This window comes from Scylla paramamosain, chromosome 2 (genome assembly GCF_035594125.1).
Source record: "Scylla paramamosain isolate STU-SP2022 chromosome 2, ASM3559412v1, whole genome shotgun sequence".
Taxonomy (NCBI): Eukaryota; Metazoa; Arthropoda; class Malacostraca; order Decapoda; family Portunidae; genus Scylla; species Scylla paramamosain.
Genome location: NC_087152.1, coordinates 32,436,817 through 32,461,816, shown reverse-complemented (window position 1 = coordinate 32,461,816; position 25,000 = coordinate 32,436,817). Strand labels below are relative to the sequence as shown.

The 25,000-nt window shown below is 40.6% G+C and overlaps 2 protein-coding genes across 5 annotated transcripts in view; both read left to right on the top strand.

The window, feature by feature from the left end:
* LOC135113695 (uncharacterized) overlaps nucleotides 1-7,038 on the top strand; it is a 134,492-nt gene extending 127,454 nt beyond the window's left edge. Inside the window, 1 exon segment of the mRNA XM_064029195.1 lies at nucleotides 3,780-7,038. Coding sequence (XP_063885265.1) covers nucleotides 3,780-4,159 — 380 coding nt within the window. The 3' untranslated portion in view covers nucleotides 4,160-7,038.
* Nucleotides 7,039-14,773: 7,735 nt separating this feature from the next.
* Nucleotides 14,774-25,000, top strand: part of LOC135113665 (probable glutamate receptor) — a 13,612-nt gene continuing 3,385 nt past the window's right edge. The window contains exons 1-10 of one of the 4 annotated variants that reach the window (XM_064029122.1): nucleotides 14,774-14,805; nucleotides 15,120-15,293; nucleotides 15,640-15,873; nucleotides 16,766-17,155; nucleotides 18,115-18,266; nucleotides 19,114-19,236; nucleotides 19,567-19,732; nucleotides 20,157-20,395; nucleotides 23,605-23,789; nucleotides 24,164-24,394. In XM_064029122.1, coding sequence (XP_063885192.1) covers nucleotides 15,677-15,873; nucleotides 16,766-17,155; nucleotides 18,115-18,266; nucleotides 19,114-19,236; nucleotides 19,567-19,732; nucleotides 20,157-20,395; nucleotides 23,605-23,789; nucleotides 24,164-24,394 — 1,683 coding nt within the window. In that variant the 5' untranslated portion in view covers nucleotides 14,774-14,805; nucleotides 15,120-15,293; nucleotides 15,640-15,676. Of the gene's footprint in view, nucleotides 14,850-15,119; nucleotides 15,294-15,639; nucleotides 15,874-16,765; nucleotides 17,156-18,114; nucleotides 18,267-19,113; nucleotides 19,237-19,566; nucleotides 19,733-20,156; nucleotides 20,396-23,604; nucleotides 23,790-24,163; nucleotides 24,395-25,000 lie in introns of those variants that run through there. The other 3 variants (XM_064029132.1, XM_064029112.1, XM_064029140.1) reach the window with 3 other exon arrangements.

Below are 25,000 nucleotides of genomic sequence, written 5' to 3'. Positions count from 1 at the left end.
TTGCCCGTCAAGGCGTGAGCAATCGCTGTGCAGACCAAAGGCAGACTCACTCTATATATCTTCACGAATCGTCACCATTGCGTCAAAATATCTGGCGTGTGATCAAAAGGTTCGAATGGTTCGTCCCCATTATGTACCCAACATGAAACTTGTCTCCATCCGTCACAGCGTGTTGGGATTCTGACGTGACGAGACTGTGCTGACTCAAACTGTTTGCCGATAGGTTACTGTGCGGTGCTGTGAATGATGCCCAGAGTCGGTAGGCATTCAGTCGCTGCCTGTGAATGGTGAACAGCACCCAAAACCTGTTTAATCAATTTTGATGATATATGGAGTTTGGTTGTGAACATGAACTGCGACGCGTCAAGCAGCAGGTGTGGTGATTATTTGCTTGATGTACAGTACTGTGAAGTGGCACGGGAGAAAAGCTACACTAAATGAGAAACTAAGATGGATTTGTTTTCATATCTGAAATAGTTACTATTATTACAAGTCAACTAATTATTGTTCTATATATATCTATATATATATATATATATATATATATATATATATATATATATATATATATATATATATATATATATATATATATATATATATATATATATATATATATATATATATATATATATATATATATATATATATATATATATATATATATATATATATATATATATATATATATATATATATATATATTCTTTATTCAAGATATAAATATAAATCTGAAAATAGATTGTCAGATATGGCAGTGGTAGCCAAATGCCGACATTCAAAACCAGATGAGCCTTGAAATTCTTTTTATATCTCTCCCACAAAATCTGTACATTTTTAATAGCACTGTGTGTGAATACGAGCTGGGGGTTAGTGAAAAAAGATAATCATGAAGGTGTTTATTTTGATGTGACAGTGACGTGACGTTGTCGTGAGTCTGCCTTGATGGGGGATTTGTGCCTCGTGTCCCGATGAGACGGTTTTGTACTAATCCTTCCTTGAAGACAATAACGGCTTACTTTTGTGTATGAGACAATAACAATTTGCATTTATAACATTGTCAAGTGACCAGTTTTTGAGATTCAGTTATTCGCTTCTAACACTAATAAACAAATCGGATTGTTTATAAACATTACATTGGACAATGCTGACTAACAATTTTCATAATCACAGGTGTTTACTAACCTACGAAGCTTGAGCGTCTTGATCGTGAGCGTGGTATTATTGTGACACATGGCGTGCAGTGTTGACTAATATGTTTTGTTTTAGCATTTGCCACCAGTCCTCACAACGCTGCGATAACACACAGCAGTGTTTGTCGAGCCAAGTACTTTCTCTCATTCAAATTTTCCTGATTTGTACGCGTTGCTTTGGACTGGATAATATATCTAAAAAAAAAAAAACTTAGGCAGTGTTCTCTTTGTGTGTGTGCGTGTGTATATGATATTATCTTTTTTAAAGATGCCAGAGGAAGAAACTTAACCTGCATTTATTTGCTTTCCGCCCTAACCCTGCTCGCCTTCCCTGTCTTCCTTGTATATTGTTGCTGCTGCTTCTGACGCGCTGCTACTTACATCTGTGGTGGCAGCGGTGGTGGCGGTGGTGGTGGTGGTGGTGATGGTGATGGTGGTATTAGTGCCCGTGCATAATAGGGAATAGGGATACATTATTATTAGTAGTAGTAGTAGTAGCAGTAGTAGTAGTGGTAGTAGTAGAAGTAGTAGTAAGTAAGTAAGTAAATAAATAAGCAAGTAAGTAAATAAGTAAGTAGATAAGTAAGTAAATAAGCAAGTAAATAGATAAGTAAGTAAATAAGTAATAAAGTAAATGACTGAGCAGTATGAAGCTGTACATAATTTACATCATAAAAACCAATCGGGAAGCAAACAGTTAATGACAAACAGACAAAGCGAACACTAAATGACACTGACTGAAACTGTTGCAATCATTAAATAATTTGCATGTTTTAGACTTAAGGGTGGAGATGAACCAATAAGGAAACGACTAGATAAAAAAAAAAAATCCTAAATGAAGAAGTTCAGGAAAGTTTTAAGAAAGCAACATCCTGCTGTGACTGAAGTGATGAAGTGGATGTGGCATAGAAATTAACAGGAACCACACTGAAAGAGAGCAAAGAGGCTTCAGCATAGTATCGCAAGACAAGGCATATACTAAGCTTTTCTCCTTGGAAAACTAATATATTTTATAGCAGTAACAGGAGTAATTAGTATAATCATGATAGTTTTGCTGAAATGAGATGAAATGAGTACTGAAAAGAATGTAATCATCTTATACCAATATATTACTGCTGTACATTTCAGTCAGGGCAGGAAAAAATAGAGAGAGGAGAAATTACGTAGTGTAATCACAGCGGAAATTACAGGTTCCCATTCACGAGATAATTAATGTAAATCACATAGTCCTCTTCTCATTCATTCTAACTTTGTAAATTTAAATTGTTTAGTTAATACAATATGTAGTTTTCCTTATTTTTTTGTAACATATGTTTCATTGTGCAAGACTAGTTTCTAATCGAAGTTGTTTTTGACGCAAGAGATTTGACTTGGTTATACTTGAAAACATTTTCTTTGTGCTGAAAAATTTATAGTTGGCTTCCTTGTTAAAGTAACCCCGTAACCGAGGCTGCTGCGTCATCTTCTAACAGGAACCTTTACCTAAGTCAATGGCACAATCATAGATATTTCTACCTTTAGAATTTATACTCATTATTGTTATGTACTACGTATAAGAATTTCCAGAAAGTTTTGCAGCAGGACAATATAAAGTTTTCCTCCCTAATTATTTTTTGCACAAATGTATAAAGTTTTTTTTTTTATTTTTGCATACTGGAACTTTTTCACAACGATATAAAGTTTTTTTTTTTCTTTTAAAGTTTTTGCACAATATAAATGATATATAAAGTTTTGAAGTATGCAGTAATATTGTATTGTAGAATAAATTGTCCTCCCAAAGAAACTTGAATGCTAGCCAATATTAATACCAAGTTTGGCATAAAGAAATAAAGTTGTCCGTCAGCGTTACCTGTGAGGCACGCCGCGTCCTGTGAGACCCATCGCGTGTGGCTTGCCCCTTCCCGGCGCTGCTCCCGTGGCATGCCGTGACGCGGGAGGCTTTCTGCATTATGGCATGAATTGATCCCTCCATCCATTTTCTACCCACACCGTGCCTGGCCTGCCTTGATAGAGATGGTTTACGGTGCGAACCCTTGACATGTTCATCCCTTGATACTCATTTTCAGGACTTACGAGTATATAGGAAACAGAGAGAGGGAGAGGGGAATGGAAAACTGAACATCCGACATGACCACCAATATTTTTCTTCTTCAACAAATAAGAGCGTAAAAAAATCCTAAATACCGCAAAGTTAAATATCTCTTTCCTGCTGTCATTACTAATCTTCTATTACATTTTTTTTTTTTTTTTTTTTTTTTTTTACGATGAAACTCGTCAGAAAATTTTAGACTTTATTTGTATTTCTCCTTACCGTGACTTGATGCAGCGGCAGACACCAAGCAGAAAGTCGGGTGTTGATCATTTTCCTTCTCTCTCCCTCTTTTATCACAACTTGCAACCTCCAGTAATGAAACACACCTCTGCATTCTCACCGACATGACACCAGTCGTTGTTGCGGCGCCGTAAATCACATAGCCTCTCTCTTCTGCATCCCTTGTCTTTTGTTCCATTGTTGCGGCGACTGAAGCCAGTCAATCCATGTCTTTCATCCCTAACGGACCTGCTCTTTTGCTCTCTCCCCTGCAGCGTCGCCGGTGAGTCTGGGCTTCAGCAGCTTCTCTCCAAGCCTTACAAGCAGCGAAGACGAGGATGACGAAGCGGGTTTGAAGGGGCGTCCGGCGGGGGGCGCGACCCGCTGGCGGAGACTCGGCGCCGTGGCAGAGACGGGCAACTCAGAGGAGGATGAAGACCAGGAGAAGGAGGAGGAAGGAGAAAAGGACAAGACTAGCGGAAGGAGTGACGGAGAGACAGGAGGAGAGGGAGAGGAAGGCTCGTGGAGATATAAGGACTTCGGCAAGGAGTTTGAGCCTTTGAAGAGTGTACAGCTATTGAGGAACCTGCGGAGTTTGAGTCTGTACCTTCCCGTGCACACGATCGCCAGTGATACGGACACCGGGGAGATGTAGCGGGGCGAGCGAGAGAGAGAGAGAGAGAGAGAGAGAGAGAGAGAGAGAGAGAGAGAGAGAGAGAGAGAGAGAGAGAGAGAGAGAGAGGACATCCATTCCCCTCTCCCCGTTCCGCAGTTCCTCTCTTTCCTCCGTCTCGTTCCGTCCTAATCTGAACATACAGTATGTAGCTTTTCTCACACATTTTCTACATACACGCGTCGCCTTTCCCTTCATGGGCTGTACATAGAGATCCATTCCTCTCACTTTTTGTACCATTGTAACTCTTAGGTGTACACCAGGAACACACACACACACACACACACACACACACACACACACACACACACACACACGATGGCTGTAAATTTACCACTTACGCTTAAAAACTCTTAGCTATTGCATTTTTTTTTTTTTTTTTAGTTGAAGCGCTTTCTCATCATTATCGTTATTATTATTATTATTATTTACATTGTCTCGATTTTTTTTATTGTCTAATAATTTAAGATGTGGAAGGAAGCATTTAATCTGTAGCATTTTCTTTTAGAGCCTCGAGGATTTGCAGAAAAAAAAAACTCCGGTTAGATTTTGTTTGTAGAAATTTTCGCAAGCATTTGTTGTGGTACTAAGGTTGTCATAGAAAATGGGAAGTGAAAGGAAAAAAAACGGGAGAAGGATTATTATGGAAGGTCATTACGTATTATCTTCTTTGGTTGTAATGATTCCTTGATTTTGTTGATTCTGGTTGTCATTATTATTATTTTTATTATTATATGTATTTTTTTGGTCTTTTTAATATATTGTGCATTTAGCAAGAATGATTCTGTTTTAATTTATTGCATTATGATCATCGCTTCTTCTGCTATATCAATTTTTAGGCAACTTTGTTTTCTTTCTCCTCTTTAACTTATACTTACAAAATACCGGATATTCATAAAAAAGTAATGCATTTTTTCTTTACTCTTTTTTTTTTCATTACAAGAGAAAGACTTTAGTATTTCGATGCATTGAATTCATCATCATTGTTATTCTTTATTATTATTACTATTACTCCTAGTGCTACTGCTGTTGGCCGGGGTAGTGTCGCCCAGTGAGGTGTAGTAATAGGTGTCGGTCAGGTTTAGGCAGCTGGCCAGGTGTATACGTACCGTAGTCAGCTGTGTGTAGGTTAGCGACTCTCTACCAAAGACGTGAAGCAAGAAGCGTGAAGAGCGACCCGGTGTGGGAGGCGGCGACGACGAGGACGAGAAAAATGATGAATATAAAAACGGAAAAAATAAGAATACAGGAAAAGAGGAAGAATAAAAGAAAAAGCAGTAGGAGGAGTAAGAGGATAGAGAATAAGAACACATAAAAATATCAGATATCAGGTGAGGTTTATAACAGAGATAACTCCTGAGATTATATACTATTACTACGAGTGAGAGAACAAGATATATTAAAGTAAGTCTTCTCCCCACCAACCTTTCCATCCAGAGGAGATACGATGAGGAATATAAATGGGATGGAAATAATGCATAAGATTGTAAAGATAGAAGAGATGCTAAGGAGGAGAAGAAGGATGAATATGCAAGGGACTAAAAGATTATTTAAGACTGGGGGGGGATAAAAGAAGAGATGCCAGAAAGGAAGAGAGAGAAGGACGAATATGGAAGTTAATTTCAGATTACAGCAATTAAATAAAAGAAACCAGAAAGTAGCGGGATCAGAGGGAGAAAATATAGAAGTAGCGCGGATAAAGTACATGTTTTCAGTAGGAGATTATTTGTTTTTGCCTTCTCTTGCGGGTCGCCTGGCGGGGTCGATCACTGCAGTGGTCACGCACGCTTGTACTTCTGTGTTTGCATTTTTTTTTTTTTTTTTTTATCATTCGTCCTTCTCAGTGTCCTTCTTATCTGGAACTGTTAGAAATTCCATAGAATCCCGCTCCTTTTTATCCAATGGCTGTTCTAAAAAAGAACTGAGCCAGTGACATGAAATGCATTATTTATTATACTTTATAAGGCAACTGTGCATTTATTTATTTTATTTTTTTTCGGTAACAAAAGACGATCGTAAGTTAATATAATGTAAGTATTGATTATTCTTTCCCTTTTTTTTTTTTTTTTTTTTTCTTCAGTGTTTGAGGAGGTTTATCATTTTGTAACTCAGGCTTTTTAACCCCTGCATTTAGGCGTCGCAGTGTTACCAAGAATTTTACTTAACGCGCCACGCAATGCCAGGATGTCGTCCGTATTAACAATGGTTGGTTCACGCTTGTTCATTCATAGTGTGTTGTATCTTTGCTATTCAAGGCATTCCTATTATACTTACGGGACAGCTAAAGCTTTTTTTTCTTATGTAACCTTAAACTTTCGTCAAACATTTAAACACTTTCATCACGTCTCATTTTTCTTCACATTGTCTTGTCATCTGCGTTATAAAAAACACTTTTATCTATTTTTCTTTTTTTTTTTTTAATTGAGTAGTTAGTGTATTGTGCTCTCACTTTGTATTTCTAAATCATTTTGACATATTTTATTTTCATCACTCAGTTGAAACTTTCATATGACATGTATTGTTTTGATGGCTTTATTTTTTTTTTGTCCTAACTGAACTTTTTATATATAGTTAAAAAAAAAAAAGGTAGCGTTTATTTATCTTATTTTTTTATATTTTTTTCATTTATTTATTTTCTTCTTCTTACGTATTTGGAAACATCATAGCTTTGGCGCCGCTGAAGCTCGCTCACTCAGACAGAAAAAGAAGCCACAATTCTCTCACGCCCTTAGCAGCGACAGGAGCAATGGTAGGCAGCAGGGAGGAGAGCCGCCGTCGCCGCCGCCACTCCTGGTGCAGGATGGTGTTGACAGTGTAGGCGCGGCTCACGACCGGGATTTGCAATAAAATGTTTTCGGACATCAAGTCGTGTCATTTAGTCTTGCCTCATACTTCTAGTCCCTCCTCAGTCTTCCTCCTCTCTTTCTTCCAAGGTCCTTATAAAAAGAAAAAAGGATATTTATCGTTATTTTTTTATCATTCACCTCTTCTTATTTCTGCTTCTCCTCCTCCTCCTCCTCCTTCTACTACTACTACTACTACTAGTACTACTACTACTACTACTACTACTACTACTACTACTTCTTAGTGTCGTCAAACACATGTAACTCCATTTAATTTTAGTCCAAAATGTGTGTGTGTGTGTGTGTGTGTGTTAGTTATATAGATATACAGGTCACAACAGACCTTACGGTCCTCACGATGTGACCTGACCAAGGACTACTAAGAAGGTGATAGTAGAAGAAAAGGGCAGCAAAGCAAAAGGCTTTTCCCCACCCACAACTCCCTCCAGCATAAGCCGTACAGGAAATAGATCAGAAATAAATACCTTGCAGGGCTGGAAAATTAAAACCCAGAAGGAAATTTTATAGGAAAGAATGAAAATAGATGAAATGAACTGCCCCCATTTCCTGGAGGCAAGGAAGTTAATGTTTAACAAACGTTGTTAACCGCGGATTTGAGGCAAAATATTTATCAAGACGGCACTTAAAAATCTCTACGGTGTTGCGGTCCATCACGTCTCGAGGAAGCCCATTCCCTAGATGGATGACTCGATGGAAAAAAAAAAAGTTTTTGATTCATGGGAGTTGAAAGATTTCTCAACAATTTTGCAACTGTTTCCTCGCGTGTAATTTGAAGACTATCGTGCAATACTGCAGTCCATGTTATCAATACCTTTGATGATTTTAAACACTTGTCTTAGGTTGCCTCCTTGTCTTAAAGAAAATAGATTTATTCTACGTAAGTCCCTCTTCGTATGATTTCTTTCCTAGGTATGGTATCATTTTTGCTACTCTACGATGAATTCATTGTAATTCATCTATGTCTTTCTGGTGATATGAGCACCATACTTGAACCTAATATTCCAAGGAATTATACGGAGTGAAGATCATATCTTTAAATTTATATTCGAGTGATCTGCCGATTAAGCCAATTATTTTGTTCGTATTCTTTACGACTTCTGAACATTGTTGGCTAGGTTTTAGACTGTTCGATGTTGTTACTCCTAAATCAATTTCGCTATCTACACTTTTAATTTGGGCACCATTAATAACATACTTTGCTTTCCCGCTTCGATACCCTATATGATAGTTTTCTTCTAACCAGTTAAAAAGTTTATCTCTTATAAATAAGTGTTTCTAGGATTTTGCATACGACTGAGGTTAAGCTAACTGGGCGGTATTTGCAAGGAAAAAATTTAATGCCTCTTTTGAAAATCGGAGCTATGTCAGCGAGCTTCCAATCATCGGGCATTGTACCGGACTGCAGGGATCTATTGAACAATAAAGTCAGAGGTTTAACTAATTCACATTTAGCTCCTTTTAAGATGCGGGGCGGAGATCGTGTCAGGCCCGGGTGACTTGCTTACTTTAAGTTTATCGATACATTTTAACACGTCTCTCTCTCTCTCTCTCTCTCTCTCTCTCTCTCTCTCTCTCTCTCTCTCTCTCTCTCTCTCTCTCTCTCTCTCTCTCTCTCTCTCTCCTTCTCATTATGCTGATTCTACTTAAGGCATCGTTATTATTAATTTTTACTGCTGGCACCGTAGGGATATCGCTGAGTTCTTCTGCTATAAAAAATTAAACAAAGAAAGTGTTAAGAATGCTACTAATTTAGTCCTCATCGTGGATGAAATCTCCACTTTCGTCAGTTACTGGTCCAGTAATTGAGGCAATTAGTCTCTTCTGCCTGATGAAGCTACAAAATTCCTTCGGGTTCGTCTAACTCAAGTTCGCAACGTGTAATTCGGTGAACCTTTTGCTGTGTTCGATTAACTTCCTTGCTTTTACGTGAATCAAGTTCGTTCTTCTTTATTCATGTAGGATCTTAATCTGTTATGGGCATCCCTCTTGACGCGCAAACATTCAGCAATTTGTTTGTTCCATCATTTGAACGAGACAATGATTTTTCAGAAGCACGCATTCCTGCAGCTTTTAAATATTTTTCAGTGAAAATTTTCCATCTAACAATAGTATATGTGGTGGTACGTAAGTGACTACAGTGTATTTGTTTGACCAATGACTAAGTCAGGTGCTTTGCTTTTATTTCACTCGTTAGCCAAGAAGTTTATAACAAAGGTAATTGCACAATAGTCGCTATTACCGAACTCCTCGCCGACATTCGGATTTTCTACTAGTTCATCTTTCGTAGCAAGCATCTTTCGTGTCTGGTTTTGTACAAATTGAGTAAGTGAACTTTCTTTTAAGTTATTATACAGATAGTGTCCGTGGTGCGATGTGAGTGGTTTGCCCCACTTCGTCACTGGTAAATTAAAGTTACCAAGGATTACTGCGTCGTGTGTCACTTATTTCGCTAATTTGTTCATAAATAGCGCGGTGGTTCGGACTGGCTGGCCTGGAGGTCAGTAGTACGTAAGAGCTATTGCTGACTTCGTCCTGTAATTATTTTTAATAATATAAATAGAGCATCTACGTTTACAATAAGAGGTTCAATATAAGACTGGGTTGAGAGTGGTTTTGATGCAAAATAAGATGCCGCCTCTATTTCTATTTGTTCGTACTTTTTCCTTATTTATTCAGAAGAGTGTGTGTGTGTGTGCGTGTGTGTGTCTGTGTGTGTGTGTGTGTGTGTGTGTGTGTGTGTGTGTGTGTGTGTGTGTGTGTGTGTGTGTGTGTGTGTGAAGGTAAAGATTTTTTCCGCATATTACAATGTTTATTCAGCATACTTCATAAATTTCTGACATACACAAAAGCCTTAGCGTCAGAAAACAAATAACGAGAGAGAGAGAGAGAGAGAGAGAGAGAGAGAGAGAGAGAGAGAGAGAGAGAGAGATAGGCGGGGACATGTATTGCCAGAGAGAACAGGGTCGTGACAGTGCCTTTGTGCTGCCGCCAGTCTGGTCTGAGGGTTGCTTCCATAAGAGAACATGTTTACTTACCTATTGTTTTTTGCTCCTGATTCGATTCGTCTTCAAACACTAGCTGCGCCACACCAGTTCTTGAATGTGACACCAACACGAATAGCAGGTCATGGCTGACTAAAGAAACAAGATTTACATGTCATTTATAGCATATCTGGGAGTAAACATAAGCTGGACGCGTCATGCACCGAATAGGTAGTAGGTTGCCAGTAAGAACATAATACAGTAGTAACTAAGGAATGGTAAGAGAGAGCAGGGCAGACAGAGAATTACATGAAAATAGGAAAACGTTTTATAATTTTGACCTGAAATAGATAGATAGTTCAATAGATATACATAGATAGATATATAGATCATTTATTGTACATTAATAGATAGAATTCAACTAATTTTGGTCAAATTTACATTAACTGTACGATGAAAAAAAAAATGTACAACAAAATACGACGAGTGAAGACGATTGGAGGAAGCCTTTTTCATGCAGCAGAATCATAGATGCCGGTAATAATTAGTAGAGGGATTAACTTGAAAATCTTTGGCTACAGATGATGGCACTCTTCACCATTCAATGTAATCAGAGGAAACAAAAAAAGATTTGTTTATGTTTACGTACAAGTCTTCGGGGAACGCTGCTTGTGGTGCACTGGTGACCTGAGCACGTGCACCGTTGTAAGGATATTACCTTCAACTCGTGCAGGGAAGGCAGGGCGGCAGAGCAAACACAGCGTCTTTTATTGAAAGGTACACAGTACATGCACAACATACATAGTAGTAGGGCTCCCGTTCTATCATATTCTTTCACACTCCTTCAATTTTTTGGCATACTCCTTTTCCCACCGTCCTTGTTCTCTCTCTCTCTCTCTCTCTCTCTCTCTCTCTCTCTCTCTCTCTCTCTCTCTCTCTCTCTCTCTCTCTCTCATGCCATGATGAAAGAGAGAGAGAGAGAGAGAGAGAGAGAGAGAGAGAGAGAGAGAGAGAGAGAGAGAGAAAGAGAGAAATATTTAAACGCATGCCTGGATTCTTGTGAGTATCTGACTTTATGTCTATCTGCCAGTAGAAGAAATAGTTACAGTAATAAATACAGCAATACATACTCCTGTTACGAATAGGTACAAGGAAAGGAAGATTCATGCGGTACTAAATGAAGGCTAGATAACACCGTGTGGGGATTATTAAGGCAATCACGGCACATTACTGTTATTAATGGCGCTGCGGGGGAATTCCTCGAGGGGTTGGGAGCCGCAGCAAATATTCATCAGCCATCGACTCATCCTCAGAAAATCAAAGCATCTTAATATTCCCGGAGGTGTGAGACAGATCGGTGACGTTTGGGGTACTCTCTCTCTCTCTCTCTCTCTCTCTCTCTCTCTCTCTCTCTCTCTCTCTCTCTCTCTCTCTCTCTCTCTCTCTCTCTCTCTCTCTCTCTCTCTCTCTCTCTCTCTCTCCGTCTATGTACTTATGTATGCATGTATGTATGTATGTATCTGTCTATCTATCTATCTATTTGGCTGTCTGTCTATCTATCTATATATTTGTTTTTCTATGTATCTATTTATCTATCTATCTATCTATCCTTTCTCACACCTTTTCTTTTTTTGCTATGCTCATTTCTTTACCGTCCTTGCTATCTCTCTCATTCTCTCCCTCTCTCTATCTATCTGTCTATCTATCTATCCACCTCCGCGGGAAGAGAAGGAATCTCATCGCACCTTTGTGAGTTATTGAAGGGCCTTCCTGGACTGAGATTCACAAGATCTTCACCTCCTGGCTGGCCTCTTGTTGCAATATGCAGGGGCAGTTAGATGGAGATGAGGATGAGTCATGGAAAGTAAGGCCAGGCTTGTATGTATTCATAGACATATGCATATACATTTATACATACGAAGGACATACAGAGGTAAATGATAACTGGCTGACATTTTCCTTGTTCAGCTTCTTGGGAAACGGAAAATGAGTGAGTTTATTCTTTATTTTGTGTTCCTTGGCCGGCTTTGTTCATCCTGAAACAGAAGAGCGCCAGGTGTATATATTTACGAGTACATTACTTAGTAGCATAAAAAAAAGGACCAGTTACCAGTAAACTTACACGAGGCAGGGTTTGTATAATACTTGCCAAGCAGTGTCCACTTGTCTTTCCTACACATGTTGGTCTAATCTTCACTTTAAGCTTCCTACTGACTGCACTAACACTCAAATGATTAAATCTATTCCACTCATATGCAATCCTGTTTAGAGCCAACTTATTCCTTTTCCTTGTATAATATTTGCTTACCTATGTTTGCATGTCATTCCTATACATAAGTTTGTCTAATCTTCATCTTAAGTCCTTTATTGGCTGCACTAACAACCTAACGATTGAGTATTTCAGCCATCTACAACATTTTAGAGACAGTTTATTTATGTCTCCATTTTCATTTATCAAGTTTAGTCTCCTTATTTTTTGTTCTATCTGATTACTAAACTCATGAATCTTGTCCACATCTCCCTTGCTATATTTCTTAGGCCACTAAATACTTCGATCAGATTCCTTCTTAATCTTTGTCTGTCTATCCAATGGACATTTTAAAGCCTCAGTCTTCTCTCACTAGGCATATTATTATTTTCTACACAAGAAAGACTCCCGCCAAGGGCAACGAAACCGGTAAATAAAAAAAATAAAAATAAATAAATAAATAAATAAATAAATAACACACTGCAGGTGCCAGTCCTTAAGATGACAATTCCAAGGCAAATCGAAATTGTCTGGAGAAATCTTGAAACCTACGTCCCTTTTATTAATTTCGTCATCCTTGTGTATAATTTTCTTACCACCACGAGGTAATCAACTATTGCGTGAAATAGTACGTTATATTGTTGCCGCAACCTTCACCTCAGCCTCGCGTCGGGACATGCGTGATGAGCCGAAGCCGCCAAGAAAACACACGAGCGGCTGCTAGATCGGAATTCTCATGCCCCACGTCCAGTAATTCCACCTTACGAACAACTCCAATACAAGATGCATGAAGTACATTGTGGGGTGCATGGATGATTGTCTAGAAAAACTTTTGTGTTATCCTCACGTGTCTAAGCGTCATCTTTCATATTGCAACATTTCCCTTGTAATGCTGAAAGAAACGACATGCCGCACCGAGACTCCTGCCTTCCACACACAGACCTACATGCACTGTCATTAGTAGCCAAGCACGACTCAGTTAGCGGCCGTCAAGCTAACCCGTCAAGAATGATGGATATAAGTCTAGACGTCACAGACCCCTGGTATTTCCAAGTCAGATTCTCATGGGTGTTTATTACCACTGATAGTGCAGGATACTTGTTCAACTAGCTTTGAAAATCATGAAAACATTCTTAGAATTCCCAGTGATATCCCTAAAAATCTGGTAGAAGTACTAGAGATAAGACACCGAAACGTTTGAGATTGAGGCTTGGAAGCGAAGGAAGGAGGAGACAGAAGTACTGAAGGAGCGCCGGAGTGAGTGACTTGGTGTGGAGGGGGGAGGAGAGGAGGAGAGTAATGGAAACTCACAAAAGAAATGCGAGAGAGGAGAGAGAGAGAGAGAGAGAAGAAGAGAGAGAGAGAGAGAGAGAGAGAGAGAGAGAGAGAGAGAAAAGCACATATGAAAGACCTAAGTGTGTGAGAGTGACGGGTGGATGACACGTGTAGGTGAAGTTTTAGACTCGGGGCACATCTCCATCTCTATGACTGTGTGGATACGTGGCTGATTTACGCACGCACACGCACACATGTGCGCGCATTTAAGTTTGTGTCCGGAATTCAGTAAAAAAGAGAAAAGTGGAACTATGAATAATGTTACATAATGGTACGAGTTAAAAAAATAGTAAATAGTGAGAAACGGAATCGATTAAAGCATAACTTCATCAACGAGAATGCTTGATGTCTTTTTCTTCACGGGTGTTTAAAATCACAGTGTGTTGAGGCGTTCGAAGTTAACCAACCCAAGGAAAGAGTATGGATTGTGCTGTGCGACTTGTTTTTATTTTACCATTTATCCACACTAACTCTTGCCACTCACGTGTGTATTTTTTTCTTTATCTTCCTCCCGCACTGCCTTAGCCATTCCGTGTCCTCTCCCCTTCTCAATTCTTCCATTCTGCCTTAGCCACTTCGTGCCCTTCCCTCGCCACTTCTGACTGACCAGGTCACCCCAGCGAAGCCTCTTACCTCATTGGTTCATCTAGTGCTCCATCTTCCGTGCCTTCTTTTGCAACTTTCCTTCAGTCAGGCTTTGAAAGAAATCGTCACCGTCCCCCTGCCTCCCTCTGCTGTGATCCATGGTTCACATTTTTCGTTCCTTCCCTGTGTCGTCTGTAATGTATTGCATGATGTGATGGAACGCTTTGCAACGAACAAGGAGTCCTCTCTCTCTCTCTCTCTCTCTCTCTCTTCTCTCTCTCTCTCTCTCTCTCTCTCTCTCTCTCTCTCTCTCTCTCAAGTCTTTCGCTCAATATCCTCCGTGTCAAAATGTACTACACAATGTCATCCCACGTTTTTTCTTATCGTAAACCATATTTCTTTCCACTTTACACGTCTCCTTCACAACGACGTTATTCATTTGAGTCTTCCTCTTCATTGATTGTGTATGTATATATTTTTACGTACATCTATTTGATCTAAAGTGGCGTCAGGCAACTCAGCTGTCGGGAACCTGTGAGTGGTATGGCTACTATATAAGTCTGGCGTGGCGGTGGCAACTTTTCAGTACGGATAATGACAGTGGAGCATGAGGAGGTACAGATGACAGTGTTATTTTTCGTGATTAAGTATTGACTCAGGTAATGATGGTGGTAGTATAACAGCATCATGTTTATTGATGTTCATAGGTTTTTGTCTTGTGTATTTTAGTTACGAGTATTTTATTTATTTGTGTCAATATCTCTGTCTTATTTACCTTTTAAACTGCTCTATTTATTTTTTTGACAATTGCTCTTACATTTTTTTACGCCTTCAACTGCATATTTTTACGTATAACTTTTCTTGCGTCTATTTTTTATTTTTTTATGCCTCTGTCTTATTCATTGATTAGTAAGGACATTTCTTTTAAGTGTTTAGGAACGCACACGCCACAAAGCAAGGAGTCCTGTTCTTGGCGGCACTACACAGTTGTAGTGAACACTCCTCCCTTGCCAACACGAGGCAACAGCCCGGCGCCTCCGTCCACACAGGAGTTCCATCCGCTCGCCAGACAAGTCTTTACACCAGAGTCATCACTACACCACGTAATTGTTGTTTCCCTTACTTTGTTGAGCTGCTGCAGACTTTAAATGTTTTGATTGTAAAATAAACTGATTAATCTGATGAAAACGTGAAATATTCTCCTAATCACGCACTGCGAATGATAGACTGAAATCACATTACAGTGTGGTGTTCTATACTTCCTGGGAAACTCATTTTGATAACTCTGAACAAACTCCAAGTCATTTTTTCTGCATAACCATTCTCTCTCATCAGGAAAGCCAAAATAATGCAGACTCTCGTTTCTTTTTTCTTTTTTTTCATGAATGTTATAATGGTATTTCCTTTATTTTGTTTCTTTTTTCTTTTTTTTTTTTTCCTTTTGTAAAGAAGACCAACATTAACTTTCATCATCAAAGTGGCCTAAATGATGATGATGGCGGTGATGATGATGGTGGTAGTGGCAGTGCCTCAAGTCCTCACGAAGGCCCCCGCCATGTTGCGCCCAGCTAGACACCCCCTGGGCAGCACCGTGGGGCATGTGGTGGAGCAGCACCTGGCGGGGTGTCATCTGGTGGCTGCCACCTGGCACCGCCACTCCCTGGGTCTGGACAACGTGCTCAGGTGAGTCATGGCGGTGAGACGCACCTGGAATGCTCCTTAACGCATTTCGGTGAAAGAAGTTTTTACGCAACTCGGGCTTAAGAGTCAGCAAGGAAAATTAAAGGCAAATTTACAGAATTACATCCTCACCCTCAGGCACATGAAACTATTCTTTTGTGAAAAAAAATCGTATATTTTCTTGTCATATACATTATTAATGTTGCTTTTTCAAAAACCTATTTCGTTGTCAAGAGTGAGACGCTACGACATAAGAACGTAAGAAAATAAAGGAAGCTGCAAGAAGCGGTCAGACCTACACGTGGCACTCCCTGTATGAAACTCGTTTCTATTTAGCATCCTCATCCATAAATGTATCTAATCCTCTTTTAAAAGTTCCCTAATCACTCGGCATTAGCAACCTGACTACAGACTCCATTCCATTCTGATTATGTAATAATACTAAATCAAGAGCAGTTATTCACGTTGTTTGGCTGAAATAAAATTGATATAACTCATGCATTCCCGAAAAATAAGGTAATGTAATTTTCATCGTGAAAGGACAACAATGCAATCAGCAGGAAAACGTGCACCTAACGAGAATGTTTATGTGTTGAAAGTGACCATAAAAGAACAATTAAGTTGTTGTTCATGTTTGAGTAAGCATTCTACCTTGCGTCTTCTCTTGTATGCTGTGTGTGTGTGTGTGTCTACGTGAGAAAGATAACGAGAGAGAGAGAGAGAGAGAGAGAGAGAGAGAGAGAGAGAGAGAGAGAGAGAGAGAGAGAGAGAGAGAGAGAGAGAGAGAGAGAGAGAGAGAGAGAGAGAGAGAGAGAGAGAGAGAGAGAGAGAGAGAGAGACAGACAGAACTAGAGACCTCCTTCTTCCGCTGCTCACCTCACCCCTCCCTTTCCAGCTCCCTCGACTCCTTTCAAGTAGCGAGGATAGTTCTAGACGCCAGCATACTCGCTTCTCCCCACGCCGCTGCCAACACCACCACCTCCGTCACCGCTGCTTCCTCTGCTGCTACTGGCGAAAGAGCAGCCTCGCCTCAACTTTGGAGGAGAGTGATGGATGGGCAGGGGCGTAATTGCAGAGCTGTTATCCTTGATGTGACGGACTATTCTTCTTCTTCTTCTTCTTCTTCGTGGTTGCCTTCGTCGCCGCCGCCGCCACCGTTGCTATCATCGTCGTCGTCTCCGCCACCATCCTCGTTTTCCTCATCCAGCTCATCGTTCAACACTTCGTCTCTCTCGGCAAATGTCGCCTACTCCTCCACTTCCGTGTCCAAGATTGACCAGTTAATGTAAGTGATTATTGCTGTTATCGTTATAGTATTTCTCTATTATTATTACTAATAATGGTATTTTATTATCTTTATTATGATTATCCGCACTATTACTAATGTTACTCCTACTACTACTACTACTACTACTACTACTACTAGTAGTAGTAGTAGTAGTAGTAGTAGTAGTAGTAGTAGTAGTAGTAGTAGTAGTAGTAGTAGTAGTAGTAGTAGTAGTAGTAGTAGTAGTAGTAGTAGTTGTTGTTGTTGTTGTTGTTTTTGTTTTTGTTGTTGTTGTTATATCATTATTATCTTGCAGTGTAGCCAGTTGGTTGGCGAAGTGAAAATCTCAAGTTCTTTTTCTAGTTTTGTATTTACCGGTGACGGCGCCACGAAGGACAAACCTCGAAGGCTCCTTATGGTCTTGTTCTAGGTCATAGCAGGGCGCGTTTCTGGTGGATGCACGCAGGCGCGGAATAATTGAAAGTGTATGCAAGCACGGTAGTAACTTTACATAAGAATGCTTATCAAGACCCATTAAAGCTCCGCCACCTCACCGCGTTGCCTCCATTCCGGAGACAGAAAACAACAAAACAAAAAAAGAAGACAATCTCAAAGCGCTGCACGTATGCATTTATATAACTAGACCAATCATCATCATTTTGATCATTACTATTACTGTCATTATTACCATAACAATTACTCTCCCCGGTCTCCCGTGCAGTACGTAAGGAACACAGCCTTCCCAGGTTGGGAGAATATTGCGCTGCCCTCCCTGCACGTCGTTAGAGGTGATCAAAACTGACGAAGCGAGGGGACTGGGACCTCCTCCTTTATATCTTCATTTCTTTAGTGAGACTGGGCGGCGCATTATATATATATATATATATATATATATATATATATATATATATATATATATATATATATATATATATATATATATATATATATATATATATATATATATATCCCGGCAGGTCGTTCCTACATCTGTACCTATGGCCGGCAACACGCGTAGTGGCCCTCGGATCCCATCAGGCCGCCGAGCCCGTCCTGGCCAGCCACGCCCTCAGGAACACGGCCCACGCCCTCTTCTTGGCTCCGTCCACCACCAAATGCGGCAGGGAAGGTATACTAAGACCGCTGGCAGTTTCACATGCATGAATAAATACGTTGCGCACACACAAACACACACACACACACACACACACACACACACACACACACACACACACACACACACACACACACACACACACACACACACACACACACACACACACACCGCGTAGTGTAGTGGTTAGCACGCTCGGCTCACAACCAAGAAGGCCCGGGTTCCAATCCCGGGCGCGGCGAGGTAAATGGGTGAGCCTCTTAATGTGTAGCCCCTGTTCACCTAGCAGCAAGTAGGTACGGGATGTTACCCGAGGGGTTGTGATCTCGCTGTCCCGCGACAGCTGTGTGGCGTGTTAGTGGTCTCAGTCCTACCCAAAGATCGGTTACTATGAGCTCTGAACTCTTTCCGTAAGGGAACGGCTGGCTAGGTGACCAGCAGACGACCGTAGGTGAATCACACACACGCATTAATGTGTTTAGTCACGCACAAAGACAGAGAGAGAGAGAGAGAGAATGTGTGTGTGTGTGTGTGTGTGTGTGTGTGTGTGTGTGTGTGTGTATGTGTGTGTACGCGCGCGCGCGCGTCTGTTAATCCCAATTTCACGAATCGCAGATATTCGTAGCCTCGTTAGCACAAAACAAACACGTTATTCATTGTTTGTTATTCTACGTCATAATCACCGTCCTTCATGATTCCTCAATGCAGGACAAAGAGTCACGCAACATTCTATACTCATCTTTATTGGCTGTCTGTCTATTTCTGGTTAATCAGGTGAATTTTCTTAACTCTATCGCTGTTTTGCTTTCTTTCACCACCTCCAAGTTGCTAATCTCTTACTCCATCCTGTGGCATCCTACAGGCCGGTGTGTGATGCTCCTGTCCCGCTGCATGTACTGCTATCCTGGCGGTGTGCCCGGCGTGAGGGTGAGCCCCATGTGGCAGGCAGAGCAGGCCCTCCCCAGTCACCTGCAGCTCTTCCCAGGTGTGTTACCGATACTGGCAGTGGTGTATTTATTGGTCTTTAGAGGTGCAGTTACAAAGTGCATAATATTTGTAGAGAGAGAGAGAGAGAGAGAGAGAGAGAGAGAGAGAGAGAGAGAGAGAGAGAGAGAGAGAGAGAGAGAGAGACTCCTCGGTCATTCAGTAAAAAAATAAAGAACCAAGCGTGTAAACTGAGATGTTCTACTTGCTAAGGAAGAAATTACTTATACCTTAAAAGCACTCATTCATTGTTTCTCCACCACTACCACCTCAACCACCACTACCACCACCTGTTCCTCCTCCTCCTCCTCCTCCTTCCCCTCCACTCCAGGCGGGTTCGAGGACATGTCTGGCCACAGCGTGCGAGTGGTGGCCAAGACGTTGTTTCCCTTCATGGAGTTCGAGAGACATGATCCTGCTCCCGGCGCCCCCGTCACCCCCATGGACTCCCTTGACGTCAGAATGCTGGACACGGTGGCCGAGATCCTTAACTTCACGTAAGTAACTTGGCTTGGAAAAGAAGAGCGGCAGACTGAAATGAATGGGGAAAAGCAGGAGTGTCTGTGTCGTGGAGTGGAATTATAGAGGATGATTATGATGATTATGATGACAGTGACTTTAGTAGTGTATGAGGAATATAAATGCATAAATTTACAGTGGGTAGGATGATAAATAATAAAAAATAAAAAGGAATGAAAAGAATGGCGTGAATAAAGAGAGAATAGAATGGAAAGTGTCAGAGTAGTAGGTAGAAAAAAAATAAAAGAAAAATATGCGGAGGGAAAACTTCTCGAGTAAAGAAAAGAAGGATAGAAAAGAAAATCTAACACAATATAAAAACAGACAGACAGACATATGGACAAAAAACAGAGGATGTGGGTTTACTATATTCAGAGAATTATGATTCGCTCTCTCTGCCAGGTACGTGGTGCGCCCCCCGAAGGACGAGCAGTGGGGCACGAAGGTGGACGGCGTGTGGACGGGCATGGTGGGCACGCTGGAGGCCGAGGAGGCGGACGTGTCCATGATGCTCTTCTGGTCGTTCGCCAGGAAGCAAGTGATCGACTTCACTCGAATCTACACCAACGAACCCTTTGTTATGATCACCCGCAAGCCCCGCCCCCTGCCTCAGCACCTCGCGCTCGTCCGCCCCTTCTCTGGTAAATTTACGCGCGTGTGTGTTGTTTACCGTGTACTCGGGCATGTGTACTCTGGTCATGTATATTCAGTCACTCAAGTTCGTCTAGTCCCTTCGCCATATCAGCTTTTATTCAATACTCACACTTCTCTTTGGGAAGCTTAATTTCTTGACATTAATAAGATGTTGATATTCTTTTCCTTTTTTTTTTTTTTTACTCTCAAGAGGAAAGTATATCTTTGACAGAAATAAAAATCGAGAAAAATAATATTTGGATGATCAGCTTCAAATTTTCACATTTCATATGAATTTTCATTGCAGATATCAAGTACATACGATTCATTGATACATAATAACGTTCTCATCTCTGAGACATGTGATAAAGCGGAAAAAAAATACTGTAGCAATGCACAAATCGATGACAATGTTTCTTTTTTTCATATTCCTTATGCGTCATGAAATATCGCTATGCATGACACGATACAGGCCTGATTTTGTCACTTTCCCCATCGAGTTCGCGCCAAATTTTTCTACGATATTTTAAAGACGAAAACACTGTTTTTGAGATACGGCCATTTGAAGTTTTCACTTTCGTGTGACACCGTTAATATTTGCAGAATTGCTGTTATTTTCATAGGCAACAGTCACCAACCACTACCGATAATTTTTTGAAGGGTTGGACGTCTATGAAAAGACGTGGAAAAGTGCAGGGTGGTATCATCAGCGTAGGAGTGGATAGGACAAGAAGTTAGGTTTAGATCATTAATGAATAATAAGAAGAGAGTGGGTGACAGGACAGAACCCTGAGGAACACCACTGTTAATATATTTAGAAGAACAGTGACCGTCTACCACAGCAGCAATTGAACGGTCAGAAAGAAAACTTGAGATGGAGTTACAGAGAGAAGGATAGAAGCCGTAGGAGGGTAGTTTGGAAATCAAAGCTTTGTGCCAGACTCTATCAAAAGCTTTTGATATGTCCAAGGCAACAGCAAAAGTACATAACAAGTAATTTCAATATTTACTGTGAAATGTCGCCATCTACTCATTATTGGGTCACGCCATCTGGCACCACCACTTTCATGTCTTCTTTTTTCTTGTGCTTTTACTGGCAAATTGCCTCACTACTGCGGTACCATCACACTACCGGATCATCGGAATGAGGTTTTGATTATCTAACAATGAGCGCTTTCTCATTCCTCGTTGGCAGAGCTAACCAAACCTAAACCACTGACTTCGGCAGCGGCGCTATCCGGTGCCGTAAGTCTCGCCTTCTACTTATTTCTTTTCCTCCACTTTGCAAGTCTTTTCCATCACATACTGTAGATTTTCTATTGATTTCGTTTCCTTTTTCTTAGCAATGTCATAAAATGTTTCCTAAGCCATAGGGTGCGTGTTCAGGTACGAGCAAAGTGTCTTCACCTCCCCGTAACCACTTCCTCCTCGGAGAGCGGCTAGCGTCACGTGTACGTCGTAGCTGCCGTACTTGGTGCCGCCGCGAGGTGATATCAATGGCTTCTCCTTATCACACCGCCCATATGTTGATGCAGATGTCAGCCATACTTTCCTGACGCCTTACCTCATTGTCAGTTTGTTACCACAGCGACAGCGTGCCATTTCCCGCGCCCACTGCATGAACATCTGGACATCCATTAACATGAACTACGGCCCCTCTTCCTCTTCGTTGTATGTGGCGCAGAATTCGGCACTCCATTCGATCTTCCTCTTACTAGCAGTAGTACTCCTACCTGTCATGCTTGATGGGATGAACTCGTGTTCGGACCTGGGAGAAAGCTTGGTGTCGTGGCGGAGGCAGCAACAGGTTGTGGAGCGCAAGGAGGCGGGGTGAGGGGAAGTAGCGGAACGGCCAGGGTGGAGACTGGCTCGATGTGTTTCTCCTTGCGTCGCTTTTCATCCGCTTCATCCCTACTTTTCCACATTTTCTTTATCATTTCATAGTAGGTAAGCCTTTTTTCGTTGTTTTTTTTTTTTCTGCCATATTGATCACTGTCACAGGAACTGTTGCAGCCAAAAAAAGAACACACTACAACGTGCGCGGAAACAAGCACTCTCGTCGATCTGGCACCCTTCAGCGGCGGGAGGAGTATTCCTCCTGTTTGGTGGCGGGAAAGGTACTAAAAAATTTCAGATGCTTCTAGATGCTTCTCTGCGAATGTTGGCCTATCTGCAATGCCTTATACATGCAGGAAATAGAGAAATATGGCTTGGCACTGTCGTGTGCACTAGATCAATGCTGGAAAGGGTACTTTAAATGCTTCCCTTTAATGTGTCACATGCGAAAACGGGCACGCTGCAATAATTCTAATTAATGATGTTCGCCTGAGTTTTAGATGGTTAAAAATATTAATGCTTCCCTATTTCACATCTCGACCATGACTTCTTTTATTATATGAAAGGTATAGCCCGTTGTTTATCTGTTTTCCCTTGTGTGCGTGTGTGGGGGGGAGGGGGAAGCGAGTCCTTATGTTTATTTTATCTGTTCCTTCTTTTTCTTCGTTAACTTTCACCCTTTTCCTTTCGTTATCCATTATTTTTTCTTTCTTCAGTTTCCATCTTTTTCGTAACTTTCTCTTTATATTTTCTTTTTGTGCGATCTCAAATAAAAGTGTACTGTTGTTTCAGCCATGCATTTTGTGACGGCTTGAAAAATTATATTTATCTTTCTTTTCGTGTATGTGTGCGATATATATATATATATATATATATATATATATATATATATACGAGTATATATATATATATATATATATATATATATATATATATATATATATATATATATATATATATATATATATATATATATATATATATATATATATATATATATATATATATATATATATATATATATATATATATATATATATATATATATATATATATATATATATATATATATATATATATATATATATGCACTTTTCGAGTGCATCCCAGATGATTCCCTCTCTTTCTGCCTGTCTTTCTTTTAACCTGTCCACGTATCTGTCTGTACATCTGTTTGAGTGTCTCTCTATCCATATCCCCCTTTCTCTCTCTCTCTCTCTCTCTCTCTCTCTCTCTCTCTCTCTCTCTCTCTCTCTCTCTCTCTCTCTCTCTCTCTCTCTCTCTCTCTCTCTCTCATTCAATCTACTTATCTATCTAGTTGAATCTCTAAACCTATACCAAACACATTGCTCTCCTGTCCCCTCACACTCCCCTCCCTCAGACATCGTGTGGACAGCTGTATTGTTCAGCACCATGCTAGCTGGCGGCGCACTGTGGGCGCTGCAGAAGACGTGGGCAAGCTTCTCAGGGGGACACGCGCCTTCGCTCAGCACCTCCCTCCTGCACACCTGGGGGATGCTACTGGAGGACCCTCCCGTCAAGACACCCTCTAACACCACAGGACAGGTGAAGTAGCGTTGTGTATTGTTTATTATCTTCCTTGTTATATATATATATATATATATATATATATATATATATATATATATATATATATATATATATATATATATATATATATATATATATATATATATATATATATATATATATTTTTTTTTTTTTTTTTTTTTTTTTTTTTTTTTTGTGATTGTGTTCATACCTCTTGTTTTTCACGTGTTGGTCATTTTGAAAGCATTGCCTTATTTATTTATTTTTTTTCTGCCTAATATTCTCGATCTGTTTACATTATCTACAACTTAATACACGTTCAGTTAGTTCAGTTATCATCATCATCATCATCAACAACAACAATAACAACAGCGCACGAATCTCCGCAGATGTTGGTGGGGTGGTGGTGGCTGTTCTGTCTACTGCTGACTGCTTCCTACCGCTCCTCCCTCATCGCCCACCTCTCGGTCCCCACCACGCCGCCGCCCATCGACACCCTCAAGCAGCTCCTCAGCGTCCCCGGGGCCACGTGGGGCATTGAGCCTGGGTTTGGCCTGGGTTGGGACTGGTTCAAGCTTAACCAAAATCCAGAAGTCCAGGCGATGTTCAGGACTCTTCAGGTACTATGAGAGAGAGAGAGAGAGAGAGAGAGAGAGAGAGAGAGAGTGTGTGTGTGTGTGTGTGTGTGTGTGTGTGTGTGTGTGTGTGTGTGTGTGAGCGAGTCTGAAGTGTTGAGTTTTTTGTTGGTCCAAAGTGCCCCATTTCTTGCCATTAGAAAACAATCAGCTTCAAATCCTGGTACAATACAGGTCTTTTCAAATCTAATGAGGCTTTCTTAATAATCTTTCTCTATTATTTTATCGATTTCAGTAGTCTGACTAGAATTGTATGTTATATTAAGATTACAAACACGACTGGTGCTCATCTCTGAAAAAAAAATACTTTGAAGTTCAATTTTTACAGAAAGTTTTGCCACATGTGTTCCGTCAGTAATGGCTGGCATCTTATTGGTGAGTGAATGTCGACCGTGTAAGAAAGGATCCTTACACGGGAGACATCTGGCAGGAAGAAAACTAATTCTTGAAAATCAATTGGTTCAATGTGGTCCTATGTTCAAGGTGCCCCACTCTGGCCTACTCACATCTCGGCTCAGGACATTCTTATCTGCGTTTTCATTATTTGCCTCCGCCACCTGCCCCTTACCTTCTGTCATAAGAACATAAGAA